Source organism: Dermochelys coriacea, chromosome 12 (genome assembly GCF_009764565.3).
Source record: "Dermochelys coriacea isolate rDerCor1 chromosome 12, rDerCor1.pri.v4, whole genome shotgun sequence".
NCBI classification, from domain to species: domain Eukaryota; kingdom Metazoa; phylum Chordata; order Testudines; family Dermochelyidae; genus Dermochelys; species Dermochelys coriacea.
This window is the reverse complement of record NC_050079.1, coordinates 37938395-37955570: the sequence shown is the minus strand read 5'-3', so window position 1 is coordinate 37955570 and position 17176 is coordinate 37938395. Positions and strand designations below refer to the sequence as shown.

The following is a 17176-nucleotide window of genomic DNA, read 5'->3' as shown; positions in this document are numbered from 1 at the left end:
TCAGTCTGGGGATGATAGCATGGTTATTTTGCAGAGGAGGATAATGCAGGATGGAGATACTAACTCACTGGTGCTTGGAAATGCGGTTTCATGCATGTGCTAATGTGGTGTGGATGCTATGGACTCACCTGCACTAAAGCCTTAAAGGGAGCCCTTGCGTTTGAGCCAGCCAAAGAGGGTTTGAACCAGCCCTGGAGCTGATGACTTCAGCATGAACTAGGATGAGTGAAGTAGCCTGGCAAAGCAGTGACTGTTTCATAACAGGAACCTGTGGCGATATCGTGTCTGAGTTGGACCCTCTGATGCACCCACCAGCCCAGTTCTCCACCTGGAAGGAAGTGAAACGGGGACGCCAAGCTGCCCAGCAGGAATCAGAAGAGCTTTACTGATTTAGTGAATAACTGATATAGCGAGTGTGGTGTTTTCAGCAGCTCTGAAGTTGCGTTTCAGGCCGTTTCCGCAATGGTGAATTTCTTGGTTATCCCCCCACCCTCCCAAATGACCGAAGTCTGATGCCTGTTTCCTCTGTGGGTGAGCCTTAAAGAATTGTAGACGCAGCTGTGATGGGTCATTGATTTAGCTTCCTTTCATTTTTTCCCCTCCCCTCACTCTGGAGATTGGAGTTTTCAGTGAAATCTGCAGTATTTGTGTTTAGTCATCAGGTGGTAGAAGCCAGATTCTGGTGATGAGAGAATATTTAGTTAATGTTCATGGCATCTGAAGCGTTCCCCTCCCCTTCTGAAGAATATCTCCAGGGCTATAACGGCATCTCTGTGCTGTTCTCTCTCTGGCATGTCCTAGCTGCATAGATCTCGCTTGGTTGAATTGCATTGGATGGGCTTAGTAGTGTTCTCTGTATTTCTCCTATCTGACCATAGTTGGATAACACTGATACTGGAGCTTGCCAAAGCAAACTTCCCTCCTAAGGAAGCTGGGGGACTGTGCCTCCTCCTGCCCCTTCCCCAACTGGATACAATCCCTTTTTCAAATGGCCTCCTATCGATGGCTGCCTGAGGGCCCTGTGAATGGTGGGTCATGGTCAGTTTCCAGCAGATGCATCCGTGGGTTTGTCGACATGAGGGAATAGCTATCCTGCTTTAAACTCGCACTCTAGCTCACTTCACAATAGCGTCCCTGTGTAGACAAGCCCTCTGTTGCAGACATTGCCACAGTTCATGCTAATTGGCCACCCCTTGTTGGCTACCTGAATGAGCTGCTGAGACTGGACACATCCATCACCCTATTAGAGGTAACCTCTCCTGACCAGGGGCAGCAGGCACTGGAGCCAGAAAAGCTGAACCTGGCTCAGGACCACCAGAAGGAAATCCCTACACAGATCCCCTTGATGGGGAAAAGGGCCTATATCCCAAAGGGACCCCTTCTTAGGGAGCATCTCTATCTTCCCCACCTCTTTGGAGGCACAAAGAGAGGAGAGGAGCCCATTGGAAAGGAGAGAGGTGTGGTGCTTCCATCCAGAATCGGGGGAGAGCTGGCAGGGTCATCCCTAATCTCCCTCATTTGTGGGCATCAGAGCTGTAACTAGCCAGGTCTTGACTGCAGGGAATGCACCTGCTGAGCTGCCTGAGGCTTGGGAATTGCAGCGCTGCTCACAGTCTGAAATTAAGCTATCATGGTAAGAAGCCCAAAGGTTAGCATTTTCCTGGAGAAAATACAAACACCCCCTCCCCCCCGAGATGAAGACCATCTGCTGTCCACCTGAGACACTTTACCTGCCTCCAAAGGGGGTTGTTAGCAAGTTTCAGGGAAGGGGTGGGGAGACTGCAGTTAGTTTTCAATGCTGCTCAGGTTGCAGGGTCTGTCTGGCAACAGTCTATTCACATTCAGCTGATCAGGGAGTTTTCTGGCTCTGAACAGCTGTTAAAAAGCTGTTCACATTCTGGCAAGAGAAGGGCATTTAAGCCTCTGACTGCTCAGTTAGATTCGCCTGCCATTGGAAGGCTGAACAGATTTGAATCGAAGTTCAAGGTTGATTGTGTCAGACTCACTGATCTGGATGTTGCTGTGACTCAGCCACTTTCCCTAAACAAATGTGGCCTTCCTTGAACTAATCTGTAGCTGGCTGATTACCCAGAAACCAAGTTTATGAACCCTGTTCAGTACAAGTCTCTCCTCTTTTGAACAGGCACTTTCTTATATTTAAAAGTCTGGCATAAAGACAAGACTGTTTGTTGTTTGGAGCATTAGCCCGGAAGATGGTTCTAATGGAAGAGCTTTTCTTCTTCCAGTTCAGCGCTGTCTGCATTCAACAGCTTAACGTCAGGTTTTCAGTTCTAATTTTAAAAGCCACTGGCATTTATCAGCTGTGAACACAAACAGGGTGGAGGAGGCAGGTATCAGTGAGTGGGGTTTCTTGTGTATTAAACGGTATGTGCATAGTAACTGCACTTAAACTATTTTAAATCTGATCCACTTTTTATCCTTCATGCAGTTTGCTATTAGTTTGACTCCATGGGCTGAGTGAAATTGGGCCAATCATTCCTACTTCTTATTTCTCCTGTCGCTTTCCAGTTCTTCCCTAGCATGGGGCTGTTGGGCATTTAAACAGCCCTTGGCAGTGTCCTTGATCCCAAATACACCTCTTTGCTGTGGCATTTAAATAATGAAAATATTCTTGTTTAGTGCTTTCCAATTACTTTTTAACACATCCACTTTGGGCTTAAACTCTTCCAGTAACAGGATTCACTCCAGCTCAGTCTGGCCTGGTTAAATTAAAAATTTCCAGTCTGAATTTGTCTAGCTTCAACTTCCAGCCGTTGGATCGTGTTAGACCTTTCTCTGCTCGGCTGAAGAGTCCATTATAAAATATTTGTTTTCCATGTAGATACTTAAAGATCAAGTCACCTCTTACTGGTCTCTTTGTTAAACTACATAGGTTGAGCTCCTTGGGTCTATCACTATCAGGCAGGTTTTCTAATCCCTTAATCATTCTCATGGCTCTTCTCTGAACCCTCTCCAGTTTATCAACATCCTTCAATTGTGAACACCAGAACTTTACGCAGGATTCCAGCTGTGGCCATACCAGTGCCAAATACAGAGGTACAATAACCTCTCTACTCCTATGATGACATGGTTACCTGCGATGGAGAGGGCTGGACGTGCTGACCCAGGAGGTCCCTTCAGGTCCTATGTCCTTTGTTCATGTCAGGCCATTAAATGTACTTTCATATTATGGGTCAGCTGATGCTTATGTTTAGAATCTGAGATGAACAGCCTCTGTATTCTCCACGGAAGGCAGGCGTATGATGTAGTGGACACCTTCAGTTCCTTATGACTCCTGTCTGCAGCAGGCTGTATGTATTGGTGTTCAAAGAATCACCTGTGTTTGCAATTTGTGGAAAACTTACCTACTTCTGCCCCCTTTTTCCATAGGATTTAAATCTTAACTAGCTCCGAGATGGGGATCCAAAGTACAAGATATGCTACAGTACATGATGCTTGGGAGCAGTTTTGAGGAAACGTTGAAATGCAGTAACCTACTGAGATTTCTTCAAGGTCTTCTGTATGTGTCGAATCTGTAATGTCGCCTGGTCATTGGATGCTATGCTCAGGAGCTATGTGGTATGTGTGCTGCCAGTTGTCATCTTAGTGAAGATGACGAGTTGAATCTGACTTAGTTGAATCTGACGAGGATCAGGTGCTTAAGTGGAAGCATGGGGGTGCGTCTGTCTGGTAGGACAAGAAGGGGATGGTCTCTTAAAGTGAACGCTGTTTGCTTTCCCTGCTCTCCCCTACTTGTATGTTCTGGATCCCCCTGCATTCACACCTTTATGAAATCGGAGGTGTCTGGTGTTGAGAGCATCTTACTTGTGATCAGGGAAGTGGATAGCCTGCACTTGTAGGCTCCAAGCAGAGCATGTGATGCCTATCGACAGATCTCAATGAGAGGATTTTCTGATGGAAAGTTATTTGCTAGTTGAGTCCTTGGATCTCTGCCTTTGTAAATCCTTGAAAAGCTAGCTCTTACCACTGCTCCCAGCTGGGCATGAAGCTGTGTAGGAGAATAGTGTGCGTTTGCAGTAGGCTTCATATGACAGCTTTTTGAAAGTCTTCAGAATTGGCCCCTCTCCCTGGGTTTGGGAGAACTGGAATTCTCTCTCCCAACCCCAGTAAGGACCCTGTTTGAAGGGGTGTCAGTCGACAACCTGTGCAGTTTTATGGCAGCCTCCTCCTCTCCCCTCAAATCCCTCTTGCTGCGTTCATTGTGAAATGTCTTGCTTTTGTCTCCTATTCCCTAGTGCTGCATCAATACCGACACATCTTGGGACTATGGCAGCCGGACATTGGGCCATATGGGGGACTGCTGAACGTGGTGGTGAGTACAGAGATGTGCTAGAGGTTTATTGCATCAGTTTCTGGCAACAATTTCATACAAGCTCCTTTAAAACTTTTATGCTTCTGCCTTTGGCATAAGTTGGTGTTCGCTGCGTTGCATTAGGAAGAGTTTGGTTAAGATGCCCCATATGCAGGTCACTTGGCTGCCTCATAGCCTCGTTGCCACAGTACGTGATACGTTTACCTGCAGAGTGACTAGTCCCTGAAGAGCAATACATCAGACATAATGATACTGGCTGGGCCTGATCCAAAGCCATTGAATTCAATGGAAATGTTTCCACTCACTTCAGTGAGCTTTGGGTTAGGACCACAGTGAGACCAAGTCTGGAGAAGCAGAAGAGCTGCTGAATGTCATTTGCTTCTCTGGATTTAGGATTATTGGGATTACTTTGAGAGGCTGAGGATAGAGGCTTGCCTGATGCCTTCTGATATCCTCTGCACCAAGGATCATGGGTTGGCCAGTTTAACATACTAAACCCATTGAGTTGGTTAACCTTTGAGCCCAAGGCTCTCTTGTAGAAGTATGTGTTCCAGAGCATGATATCAAGAGCATCTGGCTGTAGCAGTGTGACCGTACCAGAGTTCCACGGGGAGTGTACATGGGAAGGGCAGTTTCAGAGTGATCTACCCCGTCTCTCATTCATGGCTTCTGGCATTCCTATGTTTAGAGTCACCCCAAGCATGGCACTGCATCCCTGACCATCTTGGCTAATAGCCATCAATGGACCTATCCTCCAGGAACTTATCTAGTTGTATTTTTTTAACCCAGTTATGATTTTTGCCATCACGTCCCCTGGCAATGAGTTCCACCGGTTTAGTTGTTCAATACTGTTAGATTGTAAAGAGAGACCGCAATGCTGATCTCTCCTTGGGTCTTCAGGAGAAATCTCCATTACAGAATATTTGCTCTTCAAAGCCACTTTACCTTTGTGGGGTGAGAATTCAATGAGGTTTTCAGGAAGAAAGGCTGGCTCTTTCATGTGTCTTAGCAAGTGAAGGGGATCATTGCTTTCCTTACTGGCAGTGAGTAATAGCGCACAACAATTCATCATCCAAAAGCCAGACATAATTATGGAAACTAGAAGTCCTCCCTGTAAGAGAATCACTGGCAGCATGAGCTCATCACAAACCAATTAAAGCTTGACTAGCCTCAGCATAATCTCGCTCTCCAGAGCCCAATGCATATCTGGCACCAAGCTGCTTGCAGTAATAGACGTGAATGCTTTATCCCATGAAACAAAGCCCTATAAAGGGAGATTCTTCCCCCTCACAGAGGCTGCACTGTGTCTATTTGGGCTGGGATCTGGGCATCGGAAAGCAGCTATCTAGCACTGGAAATGCATCTGATTGATTGATGAGAACAGCTCCTCAGTGTCCTGCAGGAGAGCCACCTTGCTCCCTAACTGTACAGGTTCTGGGGCTGAGGTAACAGCTGCTGTCCAATGAATGAAGGACAGGGGAGCATTGACTCCATTTGCTTCTCCCACCTCTTCACAGGTAGATGGCTTGTTTATCATTGGCTGGATGTACTTGCCCCCTCATGACCCTCACGTGGATGACCCAATGAGGTTCAAGCCCCTTTTCCGGATTCACTTAATGGAGAGGAAAAGTGCGACTGTCGAGTGTATGTACGGCCACAAGGGGCCCCACAATGGCCATATCCAGGTGAGCTCCAGCCTGTGCCTCCCTCCCCTCCCCATACACAGGTGAGTCTGGCTGCTTAACCTGGGCACCAGGCACTGAGGAAGAGTTTGTATTCCCTGGGCCTGTAAACAAAAGTACCCAGTGGTTGAGAATGTGATGTCACTACTGTGATGGGTCACGTGCAAGGCTTTTCTCTGTGCATCTGCTCAATTGGCTTTCCTTTAGTGACTGCAAGGGATTGTTTAGGCCCGTGGTTCTTAACCAGGGGTACATGTACCCCAGGGGATACTTCAACTCATCTAGTTTTACAAAAAGCTACCTAAAAAACACTAGCAAAGTCAGAACAAATTAAAATTTCATACAGACGATGACTTATTTATACTGCTCTATATACTATACACTGAAACGCAAGTACAATATTTACATTCCAATTGATTTATAATTATATCGTAAAAATGAGAATGTCAGCAATTCTGTGCTATGACACTTTTTTTGCATTTTTATGGCTGATTTTGTAAGCAAGTAGTTTTTTATTGAGGTGAAACTTGGGGGTACACAAGACAAATCAGACTCCTGAAAGGGGCACAGTAGTCTGGAAAAGTTGAGAGCCACTGATTTAGGCCATCTCTTGGTCAGTTCTGATCTCGAGGCTGATAAGCACATTGAGGCCTTGCTTTCAGTTAGTGCCCCTGCATTGGAGAGGATGGATCAACCAGCGTGGGGGCACCAGTTATAAAGTATGGTGGGGGAGTCAAGGGAAGGAGTGTATATAAATGGTCCCATGCACTGACGTGTCCAAGTGACCTGTCATCCCAGGTAGGGGCCTTGGGGAGGGTACTTGGGATAAGCCATGGGGTAGGTGAGATGTTTAAAGAACAAATTCTAGGGGAGATCCTGCTCCTTGAAACAAGAGGCTTAAATGCAGAAGGCAGCTTGACATTGGGAATCTCCCTTGGAATGACGCCAACTCGCTCCCTTTCCTCGGAGCATGGAGCTGCTGCATCAAGTGCTTCAGCCTTTGTCTCCATTATCTCTAGCCATCACCTGTGGAGTCCCACTGCCTCATCAGTGCAACCTGGAGGGGTTGGCAAACTGTGTAAATCTTGCCATCCAGTGTGTTGCATTAGGATTCTGTTTGACGCAGCCTTTGTTACATTGCTACATCAGTCTGCTGCTAACTTGAGCTCTCCTCCCCAATAACTGCAGATCGTAAAGAAGGACGAGTTCTCCACGAAGTGCAACCAGACAGATCACCATCGAATGTCAGGAGGAAGGCAAGAGGTAACAGCGTCCCTTCCAGCCTGGCCGGAAAGAGTCTGTCACTTGCCTATCCATCTAAATACACTGGGGTTAACTGTGTTCGTGAGGCACAGCTGGGTGTGGTGTTACTGTCAGGTCTCAAATCTTTGTGATCGTGGTGGTCACCATGGTGGTCACCGGGTGGTCATGATGGGAACTGGGATACGACTCCTAAGGTGCCCACTTGTGTGTAATTTTACAGGTATTGGGGGAAAAAACAAAGCTGGCTGATGAGTGGCAATTTCTGTCCTTGGGGCTTTTCTAATGGATAGAAATAACTTGTGGTTTGAATTTGCCCTTGGTAAAACTTGTAGCGGACCAAATTTATCCTCCTCCTGCTGATGCAGGGAGACCGTCAGGTACGGACTGCACTTGGCCCTTGGCCTGCCCTTTGAAAATCATCACATGCATATTTGTGTTGTGTATTGCACGATCCAAAGGAACCTCTTCTGCTACTGGGTAAGGCTTGGCTTCCGACTCCAGTTCAGTGGACCAGCTCAGTACTCAGACTATACAGCCACCTTGTTGGGAGACATCTGTAATATTGGAGCACTATTGGTTGCTTTGTCGCACCATATGTGCTGCAATAGCCAAACACAACGGAGTGCGAGAAGGACCGTTTCTGTCTGTGTGCCAAGGTTACAAGAAAATGAGCAATCCTCAGCTCCCCACTCGCTTCTCAGCACGTGGCAAGATTTGGACCACAGTGTCCTTGTTCTTTCTATGCCATGTCAGACCCCTCGAGTTGCGGTTCAGCGGCCAAGTCTGGAATAAGGCAAGCAGTCTTCATGTTCTTCACAGCTCTCACAGGGTGCTGAGACCTGTGTGAAGTTAGGCCTGTCACAAACAGGCACGATATTAAATATCAGTCATGCTTGTGTGCCTTGTTTTCTTGTAATTATGGTAAGAGCTGCTCCTTTTACTGCCTGTCTGCTGAGATGAGGGATTAAAACCTTGGTTAGCAGTGCAGGAGTAATATAATTAAATACAACAGCTCTGCCTGTCAAGAGGAAAAAGCAGATGTGTCATGAGAGAGCATCTCTGTTAACTGCTGCACAGTGTAGGGATGCTCATTGCTGAGAAGTTCAGTTAGGAGTCCATCTAGATAAAATCTGACTGAGTTTTCATACTTCAAACTGTTCCATCTGTGAAGCTAAAAAACCAACCCTTCCCCCCAGTGATTTACTGGTAGAGGACTGATGTATTGCAGAGGTAAGTTTTTGGTCAGTTCCATAGCAGATGAATAATTTGCATACAGTCCTTTGGAAACAGTGTGTTGGGAAGTGTGAGAGAGTGTGGTAACTGGTGGTTCTGTATTTAGAAGGTAAAAAACGCAGGTTCAGATGATCACTTGAGAGGCTGATATCTTCAGTAGGGATGCTGTTATGAAATTGTAACTCACCTTAAAGTAGTAGCTTTTCAGAGATTGCTCAGAGCTGTTGTTGAGACAGGTTTCCCAGAACCCCTGAAGGATTTAGAAGCACAAATTCTACAAGTCAATGTAATTTTATTTTCTTCAATCTTTTAGTGTTTTTGAGCCTTCCTCCTTTCTGATGATCAATACACCATGTAGCATGATCCAGAGGAAGGGGTCAGGACCGAGACAACAAGGACTTGGGGTCCCATTCCCAGTCTGACAAGTCACTTCCACTCTGTGCTCCAGTTTCTTTGTCATTCACATGGGGGTAGTGGTCCTGCTCCCCTTTCATGAAGGGCTGTGAGGGCGGGGGATGAGAAGGACTGTATAAAGTAGTAGGTATTTTTGTTTCCATAACCAGCTGGGCACATGGGCTTTTTCCTTGCTGACCGTCTACGTGAATTTTGTTGCAAGGCCAAGAGTGATGCTGTGTAGCTAAGGCACCGTCCCAATTATAAATTGACTGCGAGTGGCTCATTGGTTTTACATGTCTCTCCTCTGTGTGCGCTGCAGGAATTCCGGACGTGGCTGAGGGAAGAATGGGGCCGGACTCTGGAGGATATCTTCCATGAGCACATGCAAGAGCTCATCTTGATGAAGTTCATCTACACCAGCCAATACGAGTAAGGAGACCTAGCTCTTTCCTAAACATCGGGGTTAGGGGCATCTGACCTTGGCCCAGTACACTGCTGTATTGTTGGATCGGTCTTCCTTGTTAACTGATAACCTTGTTGCAACAAATGTGAATGGATCTTTTTCCTTCCACAGACTCCTGTTTTAGGGGCCTCTGCTGTGATTGTAGAGAGGGTGGTATTTTCTGCACAGAAAATGAATGTATGTAATAGTTCTCATCAGGTCCATTATCTGGATTATGATAGTACCCCAGGACCTTAATTTGGATTGGGCCCTGTTTCACTGAGCACTGTACAAACGCATGGTAAGACAGTTCCTTCCTGTAAGCATAGTGAAAGGTAAGATGCAGCAGGGGGACACAGTGATAGGCCATACAGTTACTTGGAATAGCTGTGTGCCCAGCAGATGGCTTTGGGTCATTTGATTTTGTGTGATCTTAAAATTGTACAAGCCTTCCCACCACAGCAAGGTGCAGTCCCCAGCACAGGATTCTGTGAACGGCTTTGGAAGATGCTCATTAAAATGCCAAGCAAAGAGATCTCCCCTGTGATTGAGGACCTGAATGTGAAAGTTGGAGCTGGAAGTTCTCATAAAGAAGTAATTGGAAACAATGGTCTGGGCTTACAAAAGGAGAGGGGAAGGGGGTTAGTTGAATTCTGCTGCTGTAATCAGTTGGTCCTTACAAACACAGTCTTCACCCAACACCCTAGACGTTATGCACGTGGATGTCACCTGACAGTATGGCTAGGAACCAAACTGACTAGGTAACAATGCAGCAATGAAGGAGATTGAGTGTTTGTCTCAGGGGGCTCTTGGTGCTGACTACTAGAGGACACTGGGTGAGTAAGGCTTTCAGAGATCCCCTGGGTTTGGGATCTACGTACTAGTTCACCACAGTGTTGTGTAAGGTCTCTACTGAAAGCCTGTGTCACACTGGTCATCATTGTCATGGCAAAATGTATGTACAGATAATATGTAAGGGGTGTGTGTACGCATATGCTGGAAATCATCTTTATAAGGTCTGAGAGTTGGGGCCAGCCACCAGAAGTGGTAAACAAGTTTCTTTCAGGCAGAAGTTTGTCTGTCTTCATGTAAATTGAGTATTGTATACTTCATTGTGAAGTATTTACAGGGGATATTTACACTCTGAGCGAAATGCTAATCAAGTGATTGCAAAGTCTCCAGGGGAAATTACAGATAGGAAAACACAAGCAGGTTTATCCTGTTTGCAAGTGAAAACAATGGATTTTTCGGACTATAACTGCAGCTACAGAAATTCAGTCTGCATCTTTCACCTAGGAGGTAAGTTGACAGTGGGCTTGTTTCATTAAAAAGGATCACAGCCAGGAGAAACTCTGGGAGAAGAATTTGGGTAAGATAGATTTCATTAGTGTGACATCCTGCTCAGGACATCCAGGGCTGTGAACCGCTTATTACCCCTCTTTCTCAGCAAGTGAGAGCTTTGCTGCCACTAAGCTGTATCGGTTCCAGGACACACAAGCCTGTCTACCTTGCCAGCAAACTCTTCAAGATGCTACTTGCCTTGCAGGTAACAATCTGAGTTCCCCCAGAGATGTCTCTGCAGTATGCAGACCCTCTCGCTGGACACATGGAAATTATTAGATTTGCTGCCTCCAAAGAGACCGAGCACACATCAGCCTGTTGGTCAGCCTGAAGACTCACGCTTCACTTTAACACACAGCACTGAGGGTTTTGTAATAAAACAAGAGTAAGTTTAACAACAAATGACAGGTTTCAGAGTAGCAGCCGTGTTAGTCTGTATTCGCAAAAAGAAAAGGAGTACTTGTGGCACCTTAGAGACTAACAAATTTATTAGAGCATAAGCTTTCGTGAGCTACAGTTCACTTCATCGGATGCATCCGATGAAGTGAACTGTAGCTCACGAAAGCTTATGCTCTAATAAATTTGTTAGTCTCTAAGGTGCCACAAGTACTCCTTTTCTTTTAACAACAAAGGACAGAGATCTAAGTGATACCAAGCAAGAGAAAGAGAGGTATGGTTACAGACTAAACAAAGCATGCTTTCTAGTGACTAAAGCTTAATCGTAGCAAGTTTCAGTCTTGGCCTAAGCAGTTTTCTTACTCACATAAAGTTACCAGCATCTCCAGTCCTCCAGGGCAGGGGAGCCACTGTTCACAGAATAAATGGTGCTGTTCCCCAAGTGACAGAGAACTCAATGTCTAATTGCTCCCTTTATATTACCCATTGTCTGTGCCTCAAGAGCCTGGAAGTTGTTCTGGGGTGCAGACTTTGTCCTCCGGTGTTCTTACTAAACTGCTGCTTGTTGGCTTTGTTTACTGGATATGGAAAGAAACTTCCATTGTCCTTTGCCTCCAGTCAGACAGCAGAATCCACATTCCTTTGCCTAGGATAGGCTCCACATACACACTGCCCCTGAAAGGCATTTTAAGAACATATTTCCAGCTCCCACACATTACTCTTAGTGCACTACCCATACTTACATCACACAATGATTTCTGTGACCAGTGGGTCACCAGTGTATGGGTGTCAGAGTAGCAGCCGTGTTAGTCTGTATTCGCAAAAAGAAAAGGAGTACCGGTGGCACCTTAGAGACTAACAAATTTATTAGAGCATAAGCTTTCGTGAGCTACAGCTCACTTCATCGGATGCATTTGGTGGAAAAAACAGAGGAGAGATTTATATACACACACACAGAGAACATGAAACAATGGGTTTATCATACACACTGTAAGGAGAGTGATCACAGATAAGCCTATGGTATGTATGGGTGTATGAGTGTATGGGTGGTATGTTACATATGGTATGTGGTATGCCTTTTAGACACGCTGTGACTTCAATATGTTGAGTGTAATGAGTATGTCAGGCCTGATATGAGTTACACTACAGTGGGCCCTCTGCCAGTGGCTCTTAGGGTCACAGTTAGACAGCAGGGCATCTTGTGAGTTAAGTTTAGGCTCTAGTATGCAAGCTACGATTGTGTTTTATATGTAACCCTTTCTTTCCAGTAATTTGAATCTCTGTTCTCTGTTAAACTTGCTTTAGCTGCCAACAAATCTAAGTGCAAATCTAAGCAGAGCCGAGTTCTGTAGTGTATCTGGTAAGCTGAGGTGTCCTGTTTCTTTTGGGAACAGAGGATCTGAGAATTCTGTAAATGTCCAGTGCATCAAGGACTTGAGGGTTGGTGTATGCCTCTCGTTGACCTGTGAAGAGAGAGTAGTGCCTACGGAGACTTGGAGGGCAGTGCTTGTGTTGTCAGAGGCTGATGGTGTTGGAACTGACCCATAGCAGGCACAGACAAAGGGAGGTGGTAGCAAGGTGCCTCACAGCCCTGGAAGCCTCTGAGAAGCATCATGGTCTAATGGATAAAGACTTTCCTGAGTGCAGACTGTGTGGCTCAGGCAGTCAGCTATTAGCCTCAAACATAAAATGAAAACTTGAAAGATAAGATGTTTGGCAGGTCTACTACGTTTGGATCTGTCCAGAATCAACGAAAACTATAGGACTTCTGTCCAGAACAGGTTTGAGGCATTGGCACAATAAAATGAAAACTAGTGCTCAAAGCTGCCAAAGCGCACATTCTGAAAAGTCAGCATTGGATCGCAGTGTGGCTGACAGAGATGATGTTTGAGCTGGCAGAATAACAATGTAGAGTGAAAAAGAATGGCTTAGAGACTGAAAAACGAAGGTGTGAGTACAAAGAACCAAGCAGACACCTCCAAAAGCAGATTAGATGAGACGAGCAAATACAGAAGGGCAAAATGCACAGAGCCACAAAGAGGAAATGAAAGAGATGTTTAGAGTGGTTAGACTTGCAAAAATTTTCCCTGTCATCAAATACAATAAGAGATCATGATGGTGGAACCCTCACTGAAGGTGATGTTATCAAATGTCAGTGGAGATATTATTGTGCCAATCTGTATCCCTCCTTAGAGCCACTTGTAATACAGGACAACAGAAAGGAGAGTATGGAGGTGGAGCCATCGATCCTGGGAGAACAAATCGTGCATGCTATTGTGAAAGCGAAGCCAAGGAAAGCACCATGGGTAGATAGTGTACCAGCAAAACTGTTGAAGTGATTGGTGACTGCAGTATTGATCTTGTGGTAAATTTGCAGTGCTGTGTGGATGACTAGAAATTGGCTGGACAAAAGGAATCCAATCTTTCTGCCCTTACCAAAGAGAGATTATACAAGTGTAATAAGAATAGTATCATCTTGTTGTCACACACAAGCCAAGTTTTGCTCTAGATAATCCAGGATTGCACAAAGCAAAAGATAAAAGCAGAACTTCCATCACAACAGGATGATTTTAGAGAGGGATGAGGCATGCATGATCAAATTGAGAACATCTGTTGCATTATTGAAAAGTGCAGGAAGTATAATCTCCCACTAGTCGTGTTTCGTTGACGACTCTAAAGTGTTCGATTCCCTTCGACCTGACTATCCTCGGAGGATTCCAACAGACATGGGGATTCCAGAGCATCTAATTGAACTCATTGCAAGTCTCTACTGTCAACAGCAGGCCAGAGTGCGAACAGCTGCAGGTGATAGCAACTGGTTTTACACTGGACAGGGTGAGAGTCAAGTATGTGTCTTCTGTCCCCAAGCCTTTTCAGCATGTGTACACAACTTGCTATGAGATAAGCCTTGGGAGGTTTTGACAAAGTGGATGAAGCTGAGATTCCTATTGGTAGACACCTCTTAACCATTGCAAGGAATGTTGGAGTCTGTTTTTAATATAGACTATCCCTGAATGAGGTGAAAATGAAATGCATGCACATTGATGTGATTAACAAAAATGGAATGCACATGGACAGCACGATTAAGTCAAGTTGTAGAGGCACTAGATGAATTAAACTATCTGGGATCATATATATCCAATCAAGAAAGCTGTTCCAACGAAATCAGAAGACGACGAGGGCCACTCTGTCAGCAGTGGCCTCCCTTACAAAAGTTTCGAAAAACTATGGTGTCTCAATATACAAAGGTTGAACTTGTGAAAAGCTTAATTTTCTCAATAGCGACCTATGATTGTGAATCATGGGAAACTGATGTTGCTGACAAGAAGAAAATGGAAGCTTTTGAGATGTGGTGCTGGCGAAGACTCTTGCATATCTTCTGGATGGAAAGCACAAATGTTTATGATGGAAATACTATTGGAGAGAAGTTGCCCCTCCTCTTCGAAATCAACAGGCGCAAACTTATGTACTTGGGTTGCATCAGGCATAGAGATTAAAATAACCCTGATAAAATGATCATGGAAGGAATGGTGATGGGTTGTCGTCGTCATAGGGGACAACCAGTGAGGAGATAGAAAGAGGATGTGCAGCAGCTGCTGAGTGTTCGAAGTTAGCAATGGTTTGAGAAGGCTTCCAAAAGGTCTGCTGTGATGTCACCAATGTTCAGACATGAATAAATGTATCTTACTGAATTTTAAAATGGTGTGAATATCAATGATCCCTACAGGCCATCTGCTGATTATATTTTTTTTTTTTTTTTTAGCAGGAAATATGCTTTATACTGCGCTAAACACAAATTACACAGTGCCAGCTTCTGGGAATGTAGCAACTAGCAGTAAATGTCATTTTCAAAGCTATCAGAAGCTAATTGCTTCAACAGATATTTAAATAGACTCCACTCACCTTGGGTTTCTCTAGTGCTGCCAGAAATAGGGGTGGGTTGACATGCTGTTGCTTAGGTACAAGTACAGCCTTTGCAGATTGACAGATCTCTTAGCCAAATGGAGGTGGGGAAAGGGGGTTGGGAGAGGTGGGGTAGGTGGATGTGTGCTATACAAAATCTTGAGTGCTTTTTAAAATTCCAGAAAGTAAAGACCTTGCCCCTTTTGTTAACAAACCTCTTTAGAAGACCCAAGGCAGGCAAGGGGAGTGGAGGGTAGCCTAAGTTCTTGGCGAAGAATCAATATCGTGTTGTTCTCTTGTAAACGGCCTGACCAGCTTCTGTTCTGCAGCAACTGCTTGACATACCGACGCATCTACCTCCCTCCTAGCAGTGCTGATGATCTCTTAAAGCCGGGCCTCTTCAAGGGAACTTATGGGAGCCACGGCCTGGAGATTGTCATGCTGAGTTTTCATGGGAAGAAAGCCAAAGGGACTAAAATAACCGTGAGTGGTTTGTTTTTGTTTTTCTTTTCCTCTCTCCTTCGCTCCCTGACGGATTCCAACTGCCTTGGAACCAGGGTAGTAAACTGCAGCCCTTATTGCTTTCTCTTGTGTCAGGGATCTGTGTGATAGAGGTGATTGTCTGGGTTAGGGAGGGATGATGCAATGGTTGGGGAACAAGCCTAGGATCTGGGAGACCTGGGTTCCATTAGCTGCTCGACCCTGTGTGACCTTGGACAAGTCACTAAGGCCCAGATTTGGACTCCTGGCTTCCGTTGACTTTGCTGGGGTTTAGGGGTCTGGGTATTACACAGACTTGTGCCTCAGTTTCCTATCTGTAAAATGGGGATAATAGCACTGGGATGCTGTGAGAATAAAGTGCTCAATACTATGGTGACTGGGGTCAGATAAGTAACTTAGAGAAGGGTATAATAACTTTGTCACAGCAGAGCCATCTTACCTAGGGAATTGGTGGGAACAAATTCATTGTTATGTAGGAGAACGTACAATTTCCTTTGGGGGGGGACACTCATTAGTCTGGCTGTTCTCTGCCTTTGGGGAAATGCCATCTAGGCAAAGAGTCCAATGCTAGGATTTTCCAGAATGCTGGGCTACTATCTGTCTTGTCTTCTCCCTGTGCAGCAGCGAAATCCTATCGTGCAGAGCTTCTGCCGGCCTGTGAAATGCTTTTGAATCCAGACTGCCTTCCTCCCACCATTCCATTCTGTGGGAACATCTGGTTATGTGCTTCTCGGAGCAGATTTCCTGTATCTGAGATTTCCCCTGCCCCTCACAGACGCTAGCAGCCATCCCTTTCAACCAGGGGCCCACCCTGACACGTCACTCAGTTTGTCCCATCTGTTCTGATAAAGTCTCTACATACAGGCTGGGCCTTGGTGCCATATCCCAGGTGCAGGGGCGATGCAGGCAGGTCCAAGGCCATGTGCTGCTGGGATTTGGGTGGGACCTTTTAATTGACAAGCAGGGTGTGCTGTTGTGGAACTGGGCATTGCCAGGGTGGAGGGAACTTGCTGGCCAGCTGCAGGGGTACTGATGTCTGAGCTTTTGGCATGAGCTCTGTTCTGTGGTGTCCTGAAGTGTGGTTCTGTTCCTTGCTGCAGGGAGATCCCAATATCCCAGCTGGCCAGCAGACAGTGGAGATCGACCTGGCGCACCCCATCCAGCTCCCTGACATCGAGAACCTGCGCAACTTCAATGAGCTCTCCCGCATCGTCCTGGAGGTGCAGGAGCAGGTGCGCCGGGAGCAGCAGCAGCAGCAGGAGGAGGAAGGGCAGGACGAAGAGGAGGGCCGCTCCCAACAGAGCGACTCACAGCAATCCGAGCAGCCTGCGCAGAGGGATGACGCTGGGGCTGAGGGGACTGAGGCTGAGGGGGCAGCAGCAGCCCATGAGTCGGTGCCGACCTCACAGCCCTTTGTGCTGCCCGTGGGAGTCATATCGAGGAATGAGGACTATCCCCGGACCTGCCGGATGTGGTAAATGAACCTGGTTAATCGGCCTTTCCCACGCACCCTGCCCGCACGCAAGCAACTGAGACCTGCTCAGAAAGAGGCCCAGTTATTAGCACCGCTCCCTCGTCGCCCCTCCCCTGCCCAGACAGGACATCCAGCCTGAACCCCAGGGGAAAACATAGGGATGAAAACCCCCCAGAGCCTTTCTGCATTGATACCCAAAGCATGATACCCCC

The 17176-nt window shown here is 46.2% G+C and overlaps 1 protein-coding gene across 4 annotated transcripts in view; it reads left to right on the top strand.

The window, feature by feature from the left end:
• The window catches only part of FBXO31 (F-box protein 31), a 46730-nt gene that overhangs the window by 20456 nt on the left and 9098 nt on the right, over positions 1-17176 (top strand). For 2 of the 4 annotated variants that reach the window (XM_038368328.2, XM_038368329.2), the window contains 6 exons: positions 4257-4333; positions 5851-6018; positions 7204-7278; positions 9227-9336; positions 15319-15472; positions 16591-16964. In XM_038368328.2, coding sequence (XP_038224256.1) covers positions 4257-4333; positions 5851-6018; positions 7204-7278; positions 9227-9336; positions 15319-15472; positions 16591-16964 — 958 coding nt within the window. The remainder of the gene's footprint in view (positions 1-4256; positions 4334-5850; positions 6019-7203; positions 7279-9226; positions 9337-15318; positions 15473-16590; positions 16965-17176) is intronic. The other 2 variants (XM_043494883.1, XM_043494884.1) reach the window with 1 other exon arrangement.